Source organism: Penicillium crustosum (genome assembly GCF_028827405.1).
Source record: "Penicillium crustosum strain IBT 35664 chromosome Unknown utg000003l_segment0_segment0, whole genome shotgun sequence".
In the NCBI taxonomy this organism is placed as follows: Eukaryota; Fungi; Ascomycota; class Eurotiomycetes; order Eurotiales; family Aspergillaceae; genus Penicillium; species Penicillium crustosum.
In genome coordinates this window covers 3,298,022-3,313,629 of record NW_026623124.1, presented here as the reverse complement: position 1 = coordinate 3,313,629, position 15,608 = coordinate 3,298,022, and the positions used below count along the sequence as shown (strand labels likewise).

Sequence of the window (15,608 nt, the reverse complement as noted above, 5' to 3'; positions counted from 1 at the left end):
ATAATAAGTAATATTATGTTGAGTTATATATCCCGAGGTCCAATTTCAGATGAACCACGTAGTCACACGGACTCGAATGGCGAATGGCGCGCAGGATCTGAAACTTTAGGTCATGTTACTCGGGCGAGATCTCGGCTTAATAATAGAATAAGAAATCCATCTGCATTGCAAAAGTACACGAACCGCAGCCTATGTCAGACCATGAAAGTAGCTACGTCCAATAAGGGGAACCCCCTGAATGCCAATTTTGTCTAGAGCATTCCTGTGTGGCTGAACCCAGGAGAAACACTCCAAGGAGTACTCCGTACTTCCCGTACGGAGTACATATGTACGGAGTATACTAGTTAACTCCTCTATTCCCCTATATTATTGAGCACCTAGGCAGCAATAGTATTAGTGTCCCAGTGATACAATTAGACTTATACCATAGATAACCCAATACGCTTAGTTTTCTTTTTATGGTATAGTTCATGTCGTGTTTCACTTCGAGACCATGAAGCTAAGTGCGGAACAGCAGGCGGTTACGGCGCATCCACTAAAGTATGCAGGGCAACAACGCATAGCCGTTACAGAAGCCTCCGGTCGGACAACCCCAGTCACCCCAACAAGAGGGCCCAAGAACGCATGTCCCCTCTTCTGGAGATGTGCCATGTACATCCGGGCTGCATGCAGGCTGAGCCGGTTAAGGATGCATGATGAGGTCTTGTATTGAGCTCAATGGAGCTCATCTTCCCTCGGGCCTCCCGTGGATGACGTGCTTGAAGAGATCAGTGCAGAGTGGGAGACTTACGTAGGCTGAGATCTTTATCATATCTACTCCGTACATACAAATATAGTATTCTATGGTAATTCAAAGCTCCGTGTAGAGTACTCTGTAGGGGAATGGGTTGAATACATATAAGATGTCACTTGCGGGGCCTGTCAGCCACTGCGGAGCCCAAAACAAAGAATAGCCAGGGTCACCCATAATCCACACTCGGGGAGATGGCTCCATCTCCAATTAATAAGATCTACTCCAATAACTATCAGATAGACAACGGCATAGTTGATAGTTCCCAGGAATTCACTTGTGCCCAATGGTTGTTTGGTAATCGCCGTGATCGGAGATATCTAAGAATCGGGTCTTGATTGTAACATAAAAGTGTTGTACGGAGTTTCCTGATATATCTCCGGAGAAATGATCAGATTGCATATGATATAAAATTGTTATATGGAGGACATCATATCTTTTCTTGAGTACTTCGTACAGCATATGGTTTCGGGACTTTATTATCATCCGTCCACGGATGCCTAGGTGGGATATACCTTGCAAGTGCGTCATCATGTCCGGACGCGTAGGGAGAGAAATTGAGATTTGACTATGTATCTATTTCTATACGTGTTGATGTATTTAATCAAAACTCATCTTCTCCTTTTTTTGCCCATTATTCTTTGTCAATCTGAATCAAAAATCAAAACCAAAACCAAAATCTAATTAATGATAAATGAGAAATGAGAAATATAGAAATTCAATAAATCCCAACAATCCTAATACGTCTACTCTACCGCTATCGGCCATAGTTCGGAAGACGGCCGTGTAAATTTTGGTAATTTTTAAATTGAAAATACTGTAATTACGTGTTTTTTTTTTTCTCGATTTTTTTTTTTCGTCTCTCGCCTCTTGCCTCCCCGAGGAACGATCGTCTTTTTCGTCTTTTCTCGTCTTTTCTGTCTTTTTTTGTCTTTTTTTTTTTTTTATTTCCACCCGGTCTTCCATAGAATTTTCCTTTTCGTCCTTACCAAGAAACTTATCCCCCATTTCCTCTTCTTCTCCCCAATTTCCCCCAATTCCCAAATCTTCAATCCTCAATTCCCTGCACTTCAATATCTTCAATTTATAAAGATATTTTTATTCTATTGGCCTATTTCTGAGTCAATTCCTCGATCTCAAGGATTATCTTGACGCGAAGCAGATCTCGGACTAGTTGTTTTTTGCTGCGAGAGACCCACTTGCACGCCCGCTTCTTCGGTGGATACAGAACCATCGACGGTGACAACGTGCGGATAAATCACCATCCTATTTTTTCTTCTGGTGGGTGACCGTGGGGAATCTTCTTCAATTAAGCATCTCTTTCTTTCTCTCTCTCTCGTGCGTGTGGAGTCAACTCGTGTGAACCCGTGAATCCCGTGAGACCCTGTGACCGTTTGCCTCTCTCTCTCTCTGTTCGCAGGAAAATTTTCAAACAAGGAGCTTCCTTCGCTTCAAAGAAAAAAAAATTATCCAGAGTGCAGGTTTGATGATTGAGTTACCGTGAACAACTTCTTTCTTTCCTTCCTACCACGATCTCTCCTCTGTCCACAATGGATCCCAGATCTCACCCTTCCCGTCCTCCATCCACCAGTCTGCCTCCAGGCTCCACGCCCATGTCTTCGACTCCCATCTCGAGCATGCACATGCCACAATACTCGATGCAGCCGCAGTATCCGGTTTCGCAGCCGCATACTCTGCCTCCTTTGCAGCCTCATCATCCTCAGTCGCCCGCGCCTCACCACTACATGGGCCAACCGTACCGTCCGGACTTGTCGCGGTACCCTCCGTCAACTCACGATGTCTACGGGGCTTCCCAGGCCCCTATGATGCCGCACACGACTGTCGGTAGCCTTCCGCCATCGTCTCTGTTGAATCTTCCTAACCCTCAAACACAGGCGCATCAGCAGTACCCCCCACCTCCGAGCGTCCTTCCGCCCGCATCCTCCGCTCAGAGCTACCCGCAGCCGATTGCCCCGGCACCCCCACGCGACCGTCGCCCGGATTTCAATGGTCTTCCCTCCGGTGCCTTTAGTTACTCCGATGGCAAGGGTTGGGGTATGACTCCTGATGTGAATGGTGCGAACGGCTCCCCCTACGCCAAGGAACCGCCACGCACGCAGGTCGTGGGCTCTCAAGGCCGCCGTGGCATTCTGCCGAGTGTTCCCGGCCGCGCGACTCCGGTTACCAACGGTGTCAATGGTACAGCTAAGAGCACAACTATTCCTGCTAAGGACGCAGATGGCAAATTCCCCTGCCCGCACTGTAACAAGACTTACCTCCACGCCAAGCACCTCAAGCGCCATCTGTTGAGACGTGAGTTTTTTGAAAACCAAATCGAACGGAAAAAAATATATTTCCCCAAAATGATTGAGATTGGCTAACCGTGTAATTTTTTTTCTGATTGTTATAGACACCGGTGACCGCCCCTACATGTGTGTTCTATGCAAGGACACATTCTCCCGCAGTGATATCTTGAAGCGTCACTTCCAAAAGTGCTCAATCCGACGGGGTAACCCGACCGGTGCGACCCACTTGTCCCACCCTCAGGCCCATCTGAAGCGGTCCCAGCAGCAAGCAGCTGCGGCTGCCGCGGCCAATCCTCCCAAGCCGCTCCAGGATGAAGTCAGTAATCCCGTCCCCCACTCCAATGGCGTTATGGGTACGCAATTCGATGGGGCTGTGAATGGCAATGGAATGGCCGCAGGCCGTCCTGGCTACACGGAGCAGCAGCCGCTAGGCTTCACGATGCAGTCTGTCAACGGCATGAACCGTGGTCCCGGCGACGACGCGTTCTCCGCTGGCCAGGCGCACGCGAGAGCCTCGTGGATGGCTGGACCCAAGCAGAATCCGTATCTCATGCAGCCTGGTGTCGATGCCCATGGCCAGCAGCTGACGGTTGATCGTCCCCTTGAACAGGTAAAGCCCCCGGTCTATCATGACCACAAACCGGTCATGCCCGGTCCCCATTCGCATCACCCGGGTGTTGACTGGAATTCGATGTTTCAGCACGGTTCTTCCGATGGGTACATTAACCCCGTTTTCCCCCACTCCATGGCCGCGGGCCAAGAGCCGATCCACGCTCCCGTCGACCACGACCGCAAGTTCTACCCCGCCTCGACCGGTCCCGAGAGCGGTATGAACGGACTGTACCTTGCTTCGACTACGCTGAGCGGAGACGGTTAGTTTTTATCTTGTCTACCATATGCATTATGATATGGGATTTTTGTTCTAACAATACCATGCAGGTACCGTGCAGCCCGCGAGACAGTAGACGGTGAATTCGATCGGAAAGCAAGATGATGGCTTGAGGCATGAGATTGAAAAAGCGTTTTTGACGAAGCAATAAACCATATCAGGTTTTTTTTCCTTCTTCACGCCGTGGGTAGGACTATTGCTCTCCACCCTCTCTTCTATTGTTTCTAGGCCTTCGTTCCTGGCTTCTCTGCTGGTACAAATCCACTGGTCACGATGTCTCAACAAATCCGTCTACGATAGTCCTTTGATCCGTTCACTTTCGGCTTTCAGCTTGCGGTGTTTCGTGCTCCGAGCGTCCCCCGTTCCCGGTTTTGTTTTAGTATCGTTTGTCCTTTTGATCTATCTTTTTCTTTTATATTCTGATCCCCATCCGGTGTGGGTGTGCATTCTTACCCAAGTGGTTTGCGAGTCTGGTTATATTTTATCTTGAACCCCCGCTGAGAGGGGCAGATGGTATGGTGGGTGGTTTGTTCGGCGTCCACAACATAGACATGGGCATGTGTTCATCTTTTGCGCGAGTGTTCGACATCAGAAAGAAGAAAAGCTTTTTTTTTACATTATCTTTTATGGGATGGTTGTTGTCGAATTGCCATGTTTCATTCTTCCAGTTCATTTTTTTTTCACCATGTGCTTTTATCTTTTCTCGTTTTGTTTTTCTTCTGCATCGCATGGCCTCTTCTCTCGTGTAAAGTCGGCATGGCAGGACATATGTGTGCTTTGGGAAGTTCTTGAGGTGTGATTTAAGGTGTTTCTATTCTTGGGTTTTGCTAGAAAAGCAACTAGAAATAGACTTATGATCCATTTGATACTTCCAAGTAGTAATATTGAAAGTGCCTAGGGAACCCTGGGGAAGAAGATCACCAGGTACTTGTATCAGCTGATTTATATGTACCCTGTACATATAAATATAGTAGATAGCGTAGAGTCTAGAGTCGCGGAGAAATGGAGAAAATGGAGAAAATGGAATATAAAGACACTCCGGGAACTTCCTATGTAACGTCATGGCCATAATCCACCGCCCGTGATTGGAGCGCCTATGGCATCGGGAACTCTCGAAATCGACTCATAACTCCCAAGGTTCTCCTCAAAGTTCTACAAGACAATTTCTATTCTCTCTCTATACAGGTGAATCATCGGTGTCTCACAATGTCGAACAACCGTCCATTCCTCTCCAACTTCCTGGCCGCCTTCCGCGCCCAGTCAACCTACAAGCCCACCACCCAGCAAGTTAGCACCACAACCTCAACCATCTCCTCCGCCCAAATCTCCCAGAGCGCCCGCGCCATCGCCACAAAAGCAGCAAACTCCGCTCAAGGCGCTTCAGCCTCATCATCCGCATCCGCCGGAGCCCACCACACTCACCACAATCACAATCACAACCACCATAACCACCACCACACCCACACATCCTCTCCCACATCCTCGGCAACTACAGCACCTGCCGGTCCAGTCCAAGGCCCAAGTCCGGCCCCTTCACACCACTACCACCACGATCAATCATCTCTCCCCTCTACACCACCATCATCAACTTCAACGCCCATCCCGATCAACCACACTGCAGATCGCCAGCGCCGCGGGAGTGACTCTTCTAGTGGCTCGGGCGGGTTCCGCGATGCCATCGGCCCTGAGAAGTGGTATATTGGTGGAAGGACACCGGCAGGTGAAGAGCGCTTCTATCGGCTCGGGATGGTTACGAAGGGTGGGGGAAGGCTTGGCGGGAGTGGGCGGGTGGGGAGTATTGATCAGTTGAGTCTTTGAGATATAAGATGTGGGGAATGGGATCTTGGGGAGAGAGGGTTCTATGGGGTTTGGGGTTTGGGTTGGTTTTTCGGTCTGGTCTTGATTCTATCCTGGGTTGACTGGCTCTGGCTTGGACTCGGGGCTCGGGCTCGTATGCCCGTGGCCCCCCCCCATCCTTGAAATGCAATCGGATGCTCGATCGGATGGTTCTCTGACCCCCTCCTCAATCACGAATTTTATGTGTATCTCCTTTTTTTCTTTCTTTTGCCTTTTCCCGCCCCCGTTCTATCGGTCTTTTGATGTGGCGCGGCATTACTGGGCGTCCTGGGACGGTGTTTCTTCTTTTTCTTTCCCTTTTTTTTTATTTCGTTTCTTCCCTGCGCTCTGTGATATCTGTCTAGGTCTGGAATCTGGATTTGGGGAATGATATCAGGTTCCAACTGGGAATATTGGTTTCTTGCTGGTGATTTTGCTGGTACAAAAGAAGCCCAAAAAAGACATACATCTTACACACTATTCTACATGACTTACGATCTGCTTGGGAATGGGGGGTCTGTTTAGTCTTCTCGTTTGGATTTTCTCTCTCCTCGTTCTCCTCTCTCTCTCTCTCTTTTGTTCTGTCTACCTACATTTGCAGGTTGATCGCCAAAAACATGCTTTCTCGATGTTAACATCACTATCATCAATATCACATGATTGAGTATTGTTACTCGGGATCGGCGTCTTCCTGTACACTATATGCACATGCACGATAAGGTCTTGACCCATGTCCAGTAAAAGATAAGATTCTGTATGTCCACTTGGGCAGAGCTAGCTACATGTAGTCCCCTCACAACACCTGTTGTGTAACACAATGCAGCACACCTCCAGTCCTCGGCAAGGCATTAACCTTCACCTGACGGACCTCTCTCTCAGGAACCAGACTCTTCAGCAACTCAAAAGCCTTTGCGTCGGCCTCAGCATCCCCAAACGCCGGCATAACCAGTCCACCGTTAACGAAGTAGAAGTTAACATAGGACGCCGCCGGCGCCTCCTCCTCCCCAGCAAGATCTCCCTTGATGCGAGTCGGATCCGGCTCAACAACATCATGAACCTCAAAGCGTCGCCCACGCGCATCAGTAGATCTCTCCAAGACCTCCCGAATCTCCTCATAGATCTCCCAATGCACCTTCTCCGCCTTCTCATGCGGACGACAAACAACAACAACCCCCGGCCTCACAAACCTCGCCTCAGCATCAACATGCACATCGGTAACATCAAGCCCAACCCGACCAGGGAACCAGATGAAAGTACTAACACCCAGCAACCGACCAAGCTCAGCCTCTATCTCCTCCTTACTAAGTCCAGCATTCCGCGCATCCCCAATAATACTACTCTCCGTTGCCATAAACGTCCCCTCGCCGTCGATTTCAATACCCCCACCCTCAAGCCGGAGATCAGTCTGCACACGCACAACGAAATCAGCCACAGCGTCCGCATTTGCGTTCTCAAGATCCAGAACGACACTAGCGAAAGCCGTGTTCTCGCGCATGGCTTCGTCATCCATGACCGGCCATTCCGCGTACTGTGGGGATGTTTCCAGCGCCTTTGCTGCTGCTGGTGAGGCGCTGGCGCCGTAGATGCGTTCTGTTGTTTTGTGGCCCCATTCGCAGAAGCGGAAGTCGATTGCGTAGCGGGTTTTATCTGCTGCGTCCGCGCTGCGGATGTAGACGGGGCCGGTGTCGCGGATCCAGCAGTGGTTTGTTGGTGCGGGGATGAGGGTTATGTTGGCAAGGTGTTGGGCTGGGAGGGTTGTGGCTTGGTTGTCAAGGAGTGCTTGGGCTTGTGGGATGTCTTCTGGGCGGGCATGGAGGCGGACGGGCTCGAATGCTGCGATTGTTGTTGCGAGGGATATTATCTCCTTGCTTGTTGCGGCGTGCAGTTCGGGTAGGGTTGAGCGTTGGGAGGGGAAACTGAGCAGGGTTGCTAGATGTGGGCTTGTTTCCGCTGGGCAAGTGTATTGCTTTGTTTTGTCTGCTTGCTGCGCTAGAGCGCGGTGCTGGATGTGCCAGGTTTTATTTGTTGGTGGCATGATGTTGTTGGGTGGATTGGTTGGTAGGTGACTGGTATGTGAGTTTTGGCTAAGGAGATCTAGATGAGTTAGATCACATGTGTGTGGTATAGGATGTGATGGAGTTGATAGACTGATGTACTGACAGTGATAGATGCTTATCTTAGATGTTGGATGAAATGAAGAAGTGGCAAGGGAGAGAATGCTCAGGGAAGGTTGGGGAGTATTTATGCTGAAGAGAAGATCCCAATGTGGTCAATATGAGGAGATAGAGACAGATGTCAATGATGAGCCTAAACAAGTTAACAGGATGAGAACAATTGAACTGCCAGATTGGGATAGTCCAGGCGATAAGCTTAACATCATAGTGGGGCATTTTATATGGATCTAACCATTTTTGAACTTCATTGCTGGACTTGGAGGAATTGGTTCAAAAGCCCTTAGATCTAAATAAAGCTAATATGGTGTAAATTCAGTGGGCATCTATTCTCAAAATTTGTCTAGAATCAAATGCCCCCTTACCTCTCAGCCTCGAGGGATATCTTAACAAATCGAGAGTTACAACCTCGGAAACGATATTAATCAATCATCATGGCTCCTTAGGTCTATATTTTGCAACTATAATACAAGATGAAACATAACAGATGCCAAAGATTTCCGGGTATAGAAGTATATCACAGATAAAGCGCTTCAGAAAAGACGCGCATCCAGGTGCGACGTATAGTCCCGAGGTGAGCTACCTACCTACATGTAGGGCAGCAGGTAGAAATGATACCTGCTTCAAAAAAAAAAGGTGCTGCCTAACTGCGTAACCCTCATTCAACTCATTAAAGCCCTTTCCTCCTCATTTTCTCCCAACCACAACATTGGAAGTGCAGTGAGCGCTACCAAGACCCCCAAAGTCCCCGTCATCGTGCCCCACCCGAAACGATATTCGACAAACCCACCCCAAAGTGGTCCAAAGAACACCCCCGCAAATTGGCACATGCTTTGCAGTCCGAACCCCTGTGCTACAGCACCTTTGGGTCCGAGTATTCCCGGGCTCTTGAGTTCCATCGCCGTGAGCGCACGCTGCGTCTCAACGTACATGGCTGGAGCGCAGGCGTGGATGAAAATCCCGGTGAGGAAGAGCAATACTACCAACAAAGCAATCTGTTCATTCGACTTGGTGTGAACGAACCGGAGACAGATGAGGGTGGGCGAGAGAGAAACAAAACAGCCGAAGGCTACGAAGCGGGCACCGAACTTGTCAGTGAAGCTGCCGAACAGCGGCTCAAAGAAGGCCGGGACAGCCATTGGGAGAAAGATTAATCCCATGCCAAGGGCGTTCCAGCCAAATGTTGTTTCGACGAAGATGGGGAGTGTCTTGATGTGATTAGCCAGTTATTCGTGTGAAAGACGTCGAGTCTGGTACATACCGCATCAAAAGCAGAAAGCAAGAGTCCCTGGGCGAGAAGCGCCCATGAAGAGATCAACACTCGGCGCTGCTTAAGCATCCGAAAGATGACGAAGCCCTTCCTTCGCTGGATGACCTGTGGTTCACGCGAACCGACAGAGGGAATACGCTCCGCCGTCTCTAGAACCGATTCCATGTCTCCATTCGCTTCTCCTGTCCACTGGGCAGCGACTTTCTTCTCGATTAAAACCAGCCGCGTAACCATGTCAAGTGCGAGAATAGGATACGCAAACCAGAACACGGCGTTGTACCCACCGGAGTTGTACACAACACCTCCAAGGAATGGGCCCAGCAAGAAGCCCGAGGCAATTGCAGAGCCAAGATACCCTATCGTTTGACCGAGATTCTCCTGATCCACAGCGTCGCCGATGAGAGCGAATGCTGCTACCACTACTAAAGCACCTGCGATACCTTGGAGTACACGAGCCGCAACAAACGCAGCGATGGAATGCGCCAGCTGCAAGACCAGCATGCAGCCGGTTAATACGATCAGAGAACTGATGAAGGGCAGTCGACGTGTGCGTCCGCGGTCGACCAGGTAGCCGAATATGGGACACATCAATAGAGCCGTGCCTGCTTCGGACATGAGAAGGACACTGACCCAATATTCTCCTGTTGAAAGGTTAGTATGAGTATGAGATGATTTGTGATAGAGAGCTGTTAGTAGGGGCAGGAACTGGACATACGGTGTTCAAATTCGACTCCGGCTCGGGTTACGAGGGCTGTTGGCATCACGGGGACTATCTGTTGTTTGTTGATTCCATATCCAATTCACATTTTGGAACTGAGATTTTGCTTACCATGGCATATAGGAGGAATTCCTTATCCAATCGAGTGTCGGTCAGTTACGGACTTGTAAGACTAGGTAAGTAGGCTCTCACATACCGTGAAGGTGGACATCCAGACTGCAGCGATGATGAATCCCGTTGAAGAACGAAACTTCAACAGCCAGGGGGCACGCTTTCCCTCTGACTCTCTCTTGAGATTTGATAGATTACCCATAGTCATTGTTATCTGGAAAGAAAACGAGTGGTTGTTTGCGGGATGGGAACAAAGAAGTGCCTCGCTAATGTGAATGACGAGTATAAGCTCCGACTAATATGAGGTCCGACTAATTGGAAATGCAGTCAAAGCCGAAAGTCAAACAAAACCAAGAATTTAGTTGATAAATACCACACATAACAGGCGAGCGAAGACTCTTTGTTGAACAAAGAAGAACCAAGAAACCCGCCAGCCCAGCTTTGACCGAGAATCGGATATCCTTCGCCCGCTTTTTACTGATAGACACTTGATCCAATCGCGGGATATGATTGATGATTGATAGTGCTTGGAAGTGTGCACTGCATACAAGATTCGTCAGATCGACGTTGCAGAAATACCACCACTGCCCAGATTCTGCGCATTCACATCCTCCGATTCGACGATTGCAATTTAAGCCGGAGACCGGGCGTGCTTGGCATTTGTTTCAATAATACACTCTGTGGATTACGGATTACTTATTTGGCCAAAAAGGAATCCAATCTGCTATCTGGATCTGACATACATCTCACATACTGTCATTTTGGGGACATGGGTACTGGGGATTATTCCCAACTACAATTTGGCCAGGTGTTTTAGGGTTCGGTATGTATGGAGAGACTGGCACATATTCAAACATCTTAGATATTACCTGCTTAAGGACGAAACTTTGCTTTAGTGGCCGGAGCAGCGTTGTCGGCAGCTTGGCTGAGCACATGATAAGTCTCGGGTAATATCGTCACCGGCATAGAGGCAAATCAACTCCATAATAGCCATCATTGTTGACCGCTAGATTGGTCAGTATGTTTGACGTTTGCACATGCTGTGACAGGATGCGTAGGCCACGCATTTTCCCTATGCGGTACGTAGGTACTCTCCTGTGCTCTGTGTGTATTGAGGCTCTTCGATTACCGAGTCTCGGCGAAGACGTCAGCATTATCCGGGCGTTCTCAAGCCAAAAGAGGAGTCCTGAGGGTGTTTGTGTTCTTTGTTGGGGGTTGTTCGGGAAGATATACTGCGTGTCATTGGCCTCACAGATACCCGATTTGAACGAGCAACCTACCCAGGTGGTATAAATCCCGGGGGATATAGATATAACCGACTGTGGATGATCGAGGTAGGACAGCCTTAACCCCGAGGTACCCTCCGTAGAAAGTACACAAATGAACCAGGGAGAACAAAAAAGCCATGATATCGAGTCATCAAGACGAGTCAACGTACAGACCATGACGTCTTCCCCCCCCCACATTGTACTACTAGCGACAAGGTCACTGCACACGCATACTATGGCAGTTGTCAGCACAGAACATATATCGTGTCAGCGTTGAGTGTCTATCGCCAGGGTTTCCACGTCTTTCACGGCTCGCAGCTCGCCGGGAGTCCGCAGTGGAGGTCTCCGGGCTGATTGGCATTGTCGTACAGAGCGTACGGGATTTGAAATATAATAATCTAGGGCTTTGCAACTGATGTTTGCAGAGTCGGAGGTCGGAGGTCGGAAATTCGGGATTCGTAGAATGTGAGATGATCTCCACTGCATTGCACTCGGCTCATGGCCCGAAAGTCTGGGGAAAATGAAATTGGATTCCTCCTCTCTCTTTCTGTATGATGGTGATAGGACAGAATGCCCCCATGGAAGCATCAGGCCATACATACATGTAGAGAAACAAAGAGAAAAGGAGCTGTCTAATCGCCAACTGATAAGATCGGGATTTGGGGGGAGCGGCCACTCGCGGCCAGACCGGCCATCGGAGGTGCCCGATGATCTTGAGATCAGCCAATTCATTGCATTCCAGATAAAATAAATACTCCTTGGACCTGCTGGATAATACAATTTTTTACCTCTCAGCATTCTCTATTCCTTCTTATCTTCTCTATTCCAACGTTATCACTCAAAATTCAAGATGAGCGCATTGGCAGCAGCCCGCTATGGCAAGGACAATGTCCGCGTGTGCAAGGTGCACCGCGATGAGAAGACCGGTATCCAGACTGTTGTAGAAATGACTGTCTGTGTCCTTCTAGAGGGCGATATTGAGACCTCGTAAGTCTGCCGACATTTCTCATCTCCAAGAAAAAAGAGTTGAAGCTAAACCCAAGGTCTCCACAGTTACACCAAAGCCGATAACAGCGTCGTTGTCGCAACCGACTCGATCAAGAACACCATTTTCATCGCAGCCAAGCAGAACCCCGTAACCCCACCGGAGCTGTTCGGCTCAATCTTGGGCACACACTTTATCGAGAAGTACAGTCACATCCACGCGGCGCACGTCAATATCGTGACCCACCGCTGGGTACGCCTGGACATTGACGGCAAGCCGCACCCGCACTCGTTTATCAAGCCCGGTTCCGAGACCCGCAACGTGCAAGTCGACGTTATCGAGGGCAAGGGTATTGATATCAACTCTTCTATCAAGGGCCTGACCGTGCTGAAGAGCACCGGTTCCCAGTTCTGGGGTTTCGTCCGCGATGAATACACTACCCTCAAGGAGACCTGGGACCGTCTCCTCAGCACCGAGGTTGCGGCGAACTGGCAATGGCGCCGCTTCGCTGGCCTCGCTGATGTTAAGATGCACTCTGAGAAGTTCAATGCTGCTTGGGAGGCGGCCCGCACTATTACCCTCAAGACCTTTGCTGAGGATAACAGCGCCTCTGTTCAAGCTACGATGTACAAGATGGGAGAGCAGATTCTTGCTGCTGTACCTCTGCTGGATACTGTTGAGTATGCGTTGCCTAATATTCACTTCTTTGAAGTTGGTATGTGACCTTTTCCCCTATGAACCTTGGATTTGGGCTAATATTTGTGCTTTAGATCTCAGCTGGCACAAGGGTATTAAGAACACCGGCAAGGATGCCGAGGTGTATGCCCCCCAATCCAACCCCAACGGTCTCATCAAATGCACCGTGGGTCGCGCGGGCCAAAAGGCTAAGCTGTAAATGCTTTTTAGAGGATTGTCGGCGAGCTCCGACATGGGCGCTAGCTTGGTTGTTTTTCTCTTTTGTACATATATCCATTTCCTATACCTCTGGGATCAGACTTCCCATACATCGAATCCAATCCAACACAGTTCTTACCATACAGCATTATACATAGGATATATAAGAGCATTGTATAGTACGTGGTATTGTGATTGTATGTGCTATAAGTACATTTCAAAAGAACCGCAGGCTCGAAAGTTGAAAAGTCCGAGGCCAAGTCAACGGAGTAGATAATCAAAAGCAATATCCCAAATGGACTCCACACCCATGCGCTTTTGCAGTAGGATCATAACATCGCAGGAGAATAGAATACAGGCAGACACGGACCCGGTTTAGGTCGGTGTTGTAAAAATGACGAAAGAAGGAGAGATGAAAAAGGATGCTTTATGCGCTTGGCTTATCGGCGGCTTCTTTGAATGCTTCCTGCACTTCGGGCAGATTCCCGATCACCGATTGGTTGCCGAACTTGACGATATTCTCCTTGTAGGGGTGGGCGACACCTTCGAAAGCTGCGCGGTATTGGGTTAGACTGGGTTCAAAGCATGGAAAAAGTAGATAGGCTAAATGGGTAGGGTCCATGTTCTTCGAAGATGAACCCGTGTATATCTCCATCAAGTAACCCATCCAGGGAGCGGAAGCGCAGCAACCATGTAACACTTACTCTTCAATCGCGCGAGGCGGACATCCTTAAGTCGGTTCTTGGGCAACATGCCCCGAACAGCCCGGCGGAGGACTTCACCACCACCCCATTTGGCGAACATTTGATCCATCGTCATGCTCTTCAAGCTACCAGGCCGCGTGTTGTGCGTGTAGTACTTCTTCTGGAATCGCTTCTTTCCTGTGGTCTTGAGATCGTGACATCCCACAACTACCACATAGTCACCACAGTCTGTTGAGGGGTCGTAGATAGGCTTGTTCTTGCCCATCAAAACGAGGGCGATCGACGAAGCGAGGCGGCCGAGGGATCGTTCGTCGGCACCGGCGTCGACATAGTGCCATGTGCGCGAGTAAGCGAGACGGGTCTGATGCGTCAATAGTTAGAATTGAGTTGTTTGCTTGAACACAGGGCGTGCGCGGTTGGCCCGGAAGGCTCCGCATTGAAGCTATTTACCTTGCCAACGAGTTGCGACATCTTGTTGACGCGGCGGAGGGTAGTGTAGGGGTCGGGGTGAGGGTCAATTAGACAATTAATGAAAGGTGGAGAAGTTCAATTGAAGATCCCAGCAACAAAAACAGACCCAGCACCTAAGTATTCGAGATAATGATGATCTCAGCGTTCTCTGTATTGCTTGTAGCCTCTAACCCGCCCCCGACTGAAGTTCTCCGGTCATGTGACCAAGCCCTAAGTCTCGTGCCACGCTAGTCCCAATCCAGAATTAGCGTCGCACACTAAGCGAAACCCGCACGGAAGGGCAAATCACTGTGTATGGGAATTCAAGTGACTCTTTTTCCATCTCCCTCGACAACACACTCCCTCCCCCACGACAATCCACCATGGCTTCCGTCCCGAGTGTGCAATGCTTCGGCAAGAAGAAGACGGGTAAGCTCTCTTTTTTTTCGACCGGAGATCAGTGTGAATGAACCCGTGCGCTGACATATATAATTTTCAATAGCCACCGCTGTCGCCCACTGCAAGGTATGATGAACGCCTATACCCCCTCGGTCCCAATACGTTGTTTCGAAATATCTGGAAGGAAAACAGTCGGAAAGGAATTGTGCACGAAACGACGAACTGGGATTGAATTTTGGAAGGATATACGAAACAACATGTTGCGCGATCATCGGGGTCATATACACATTGAATTGGACAACGTGCTGAGACTTTTTACAGCAAGGCAAGGGCCTCGTCAAGGTTAACGGCCAGCCCCTCTCCCTGGTCCAGCCCGAGATCCTCCGTTTCAAGGTACGCACAATACATTCGCTGAATCAATTCCCGCGCGCCACAAAAGAAGGGATTCGCCCGACTCGCAAGCGACAATGGCAATGGGAAAACGTCCACGAAATCGGTTTCTGACAATTCACGCTCGAATTTTTAGGTCTACGAGCCCCTCCTCATCGTCGGCGTTGACAAGTTCGCCGGTGTCGACATCCGTGTCCGTGTTACCGGTGGTGGTCACACCTCGCAGGTCTACGCCATCCGTCAGGCTATCGCCAAGTCCATTGTCGCCTACTACCAGAAGTACGTCGATGAGCACTCCAAGAACCAGCTGAAGCAGGCTCTTGCTCAGTACGACCGCACACTCCTGGTTGCCGACAACCGCCGTGCCGAGCCCAAGAAGTTCGGTGGTCGCGGTGCCCGCTCCCGTTACCAGAAGTCCTACCGTTAA

The 15,608-nt window shown here is 49.6% G+C and overlaps 7 protein-coding genes across 7 annotated transcripts; 4 read left to right on the top strand and 3 right to left on the bottom strand.

Moving 5' to 3' along the window:
- Positions 1 to 2,340: 2,340 nt before the first annotated feature.
- N7487_008339 (C2H2-type zinc finger protein) lies at positions 2,341 to 4,061 on the top strand (the record flags this gene model as incomplete). The annotated part of the gene is made up of 5 exons (XM_056876069.1): positions 2,341 to 2,631; positions 2,686 to 3,103; positions 3,201 to 3,706; positions 3,797 to 3,968; positions 4,036 to 4,061. The coding sequence occupies 5 exons, from the start codon at positions 2,341 to 2,343 to the stop codon at positions 4,059 to 4,061; spliced, it is 1,413 nt and encodes a 470-aa protein (XP_056728257.1).
- A 1,130-nt stretch (positions 4,062 to 5,191) lies between these two features.
- N7487_008338 (uncharacterized protein) lies at positions 5,192 to 5,803 on the top strand (the record flags this gene model as incomplete). The annotated part of the gene is made up of 1 exon (XM_056876068.1): positions 5,192 to 5,803. One exon carries the CDS (start codon positions 5,192 to 5,194, stop codon positions 5,801 to 5,803), a length of 612 nt encoding a protein of 203 aa, XP_056728256.1.
- An 811-nt stretch (positions 5,804 to 6,614) lies between these two features.
- N7487_008337 (agmatine deiminase family protein) lies at positions 6,615 to 7,856 on the bottom strand (the record flags this gene model as incomplete). The annotated part of the gene is made up of 1 exon (XM_056876067.1): positions 6,615 to 7,856. The coding sequence occupies one exon, from the start codon at positions 7,854 to 7,856 to the stop codon at positions 6,615 to 6,617; it is 1,242 nt and encodes a 413-aa protein (XP_056728255.1).
- Positions 7,857 to 8,654: 798 nt separating this feature from the next.
- N7487_008336 (MFS transporter) lies at positions 8,655 to 10,299 on the bottom strand (the record flags this gene model as incomplete). Its single annotated transcript, XM_056876066.1, has 5 exons — positions 8,655 to 9,200; positions 9,254 to 9,903; positions 9,978 to 10,035; positions 10,092 to 10,112; positions 10,177 to 10,299. 5 exons carry the CDS (start codon positions 10,297 to 10,299, stop codon positions 8,655 to 8,657), a joined length of 1,398 nt encoding a protein of 465 aa, XP_056728254.1.
- A 1,910-nt stretch (positions 10,300 to 12,209) lies between these two features.
- On the top strand, positions 12,210 to 13,253 carry N7487_008335 (urate oxidase; the record flags this gene model as incomplete). The annotated part of the gene is made up of 3 exons (XM_056876065.1): positions 12,210 to 12,346; positions 12,413 to 13,059; positions 13,115 to 13,253. 3 exons carry the CDS (start codon positions 12,210 to 12,212, stop codon positions 13,237 to 13,239), a joined length of 909 nt encoding a protein of 302 aa, XP_056728253.1. The 3' UTR covers positions 13,240 to 13,253.
- A 412-nt stretch (positions 13,254 to 13,665) lies between these two features.
- On the bottom strand, positions 13,666 to 14,413 carry N7487_008334 (mitochondrial 54S ribosomal protein uL13m; the record flags this gene model as incomplete). Its single annotated transcript, XM_056876064.1, has 3 exons — positions 13,666 to 13,790; positions 13,943 to 14,303; positions 14,393 to 14,413. The coding sequence occupies 3 exons, from the start codon at positions 14,411 to 14,413 to the stop codon at positions 13,666 to 13,668; spliced, it is 507 nt and encodes a 168-aa protein (XP_056728252.1).
- Positions 14,414 to 14,775: 362 nt separating this feature from the next.
- Positions 14,776 to 15,608, top strand: N7487_008333 (40S ribosomal protein uS9; the record flags this gene model as incomplete). Its single annotated transcript, XM_056876063.1, has 4 exons — positions 14,776 to 14,821; positions 14,895 to 14,917; positions 15,113 to 15,184; positions 15,318 to 15,608. 4 exons carry the CDS (start codon positions 14,776 to 14,778, stop codon positions 15,606 to 15,608), a joined length of 432 nt encoding a protein of 143 aa, XP_056728251.1.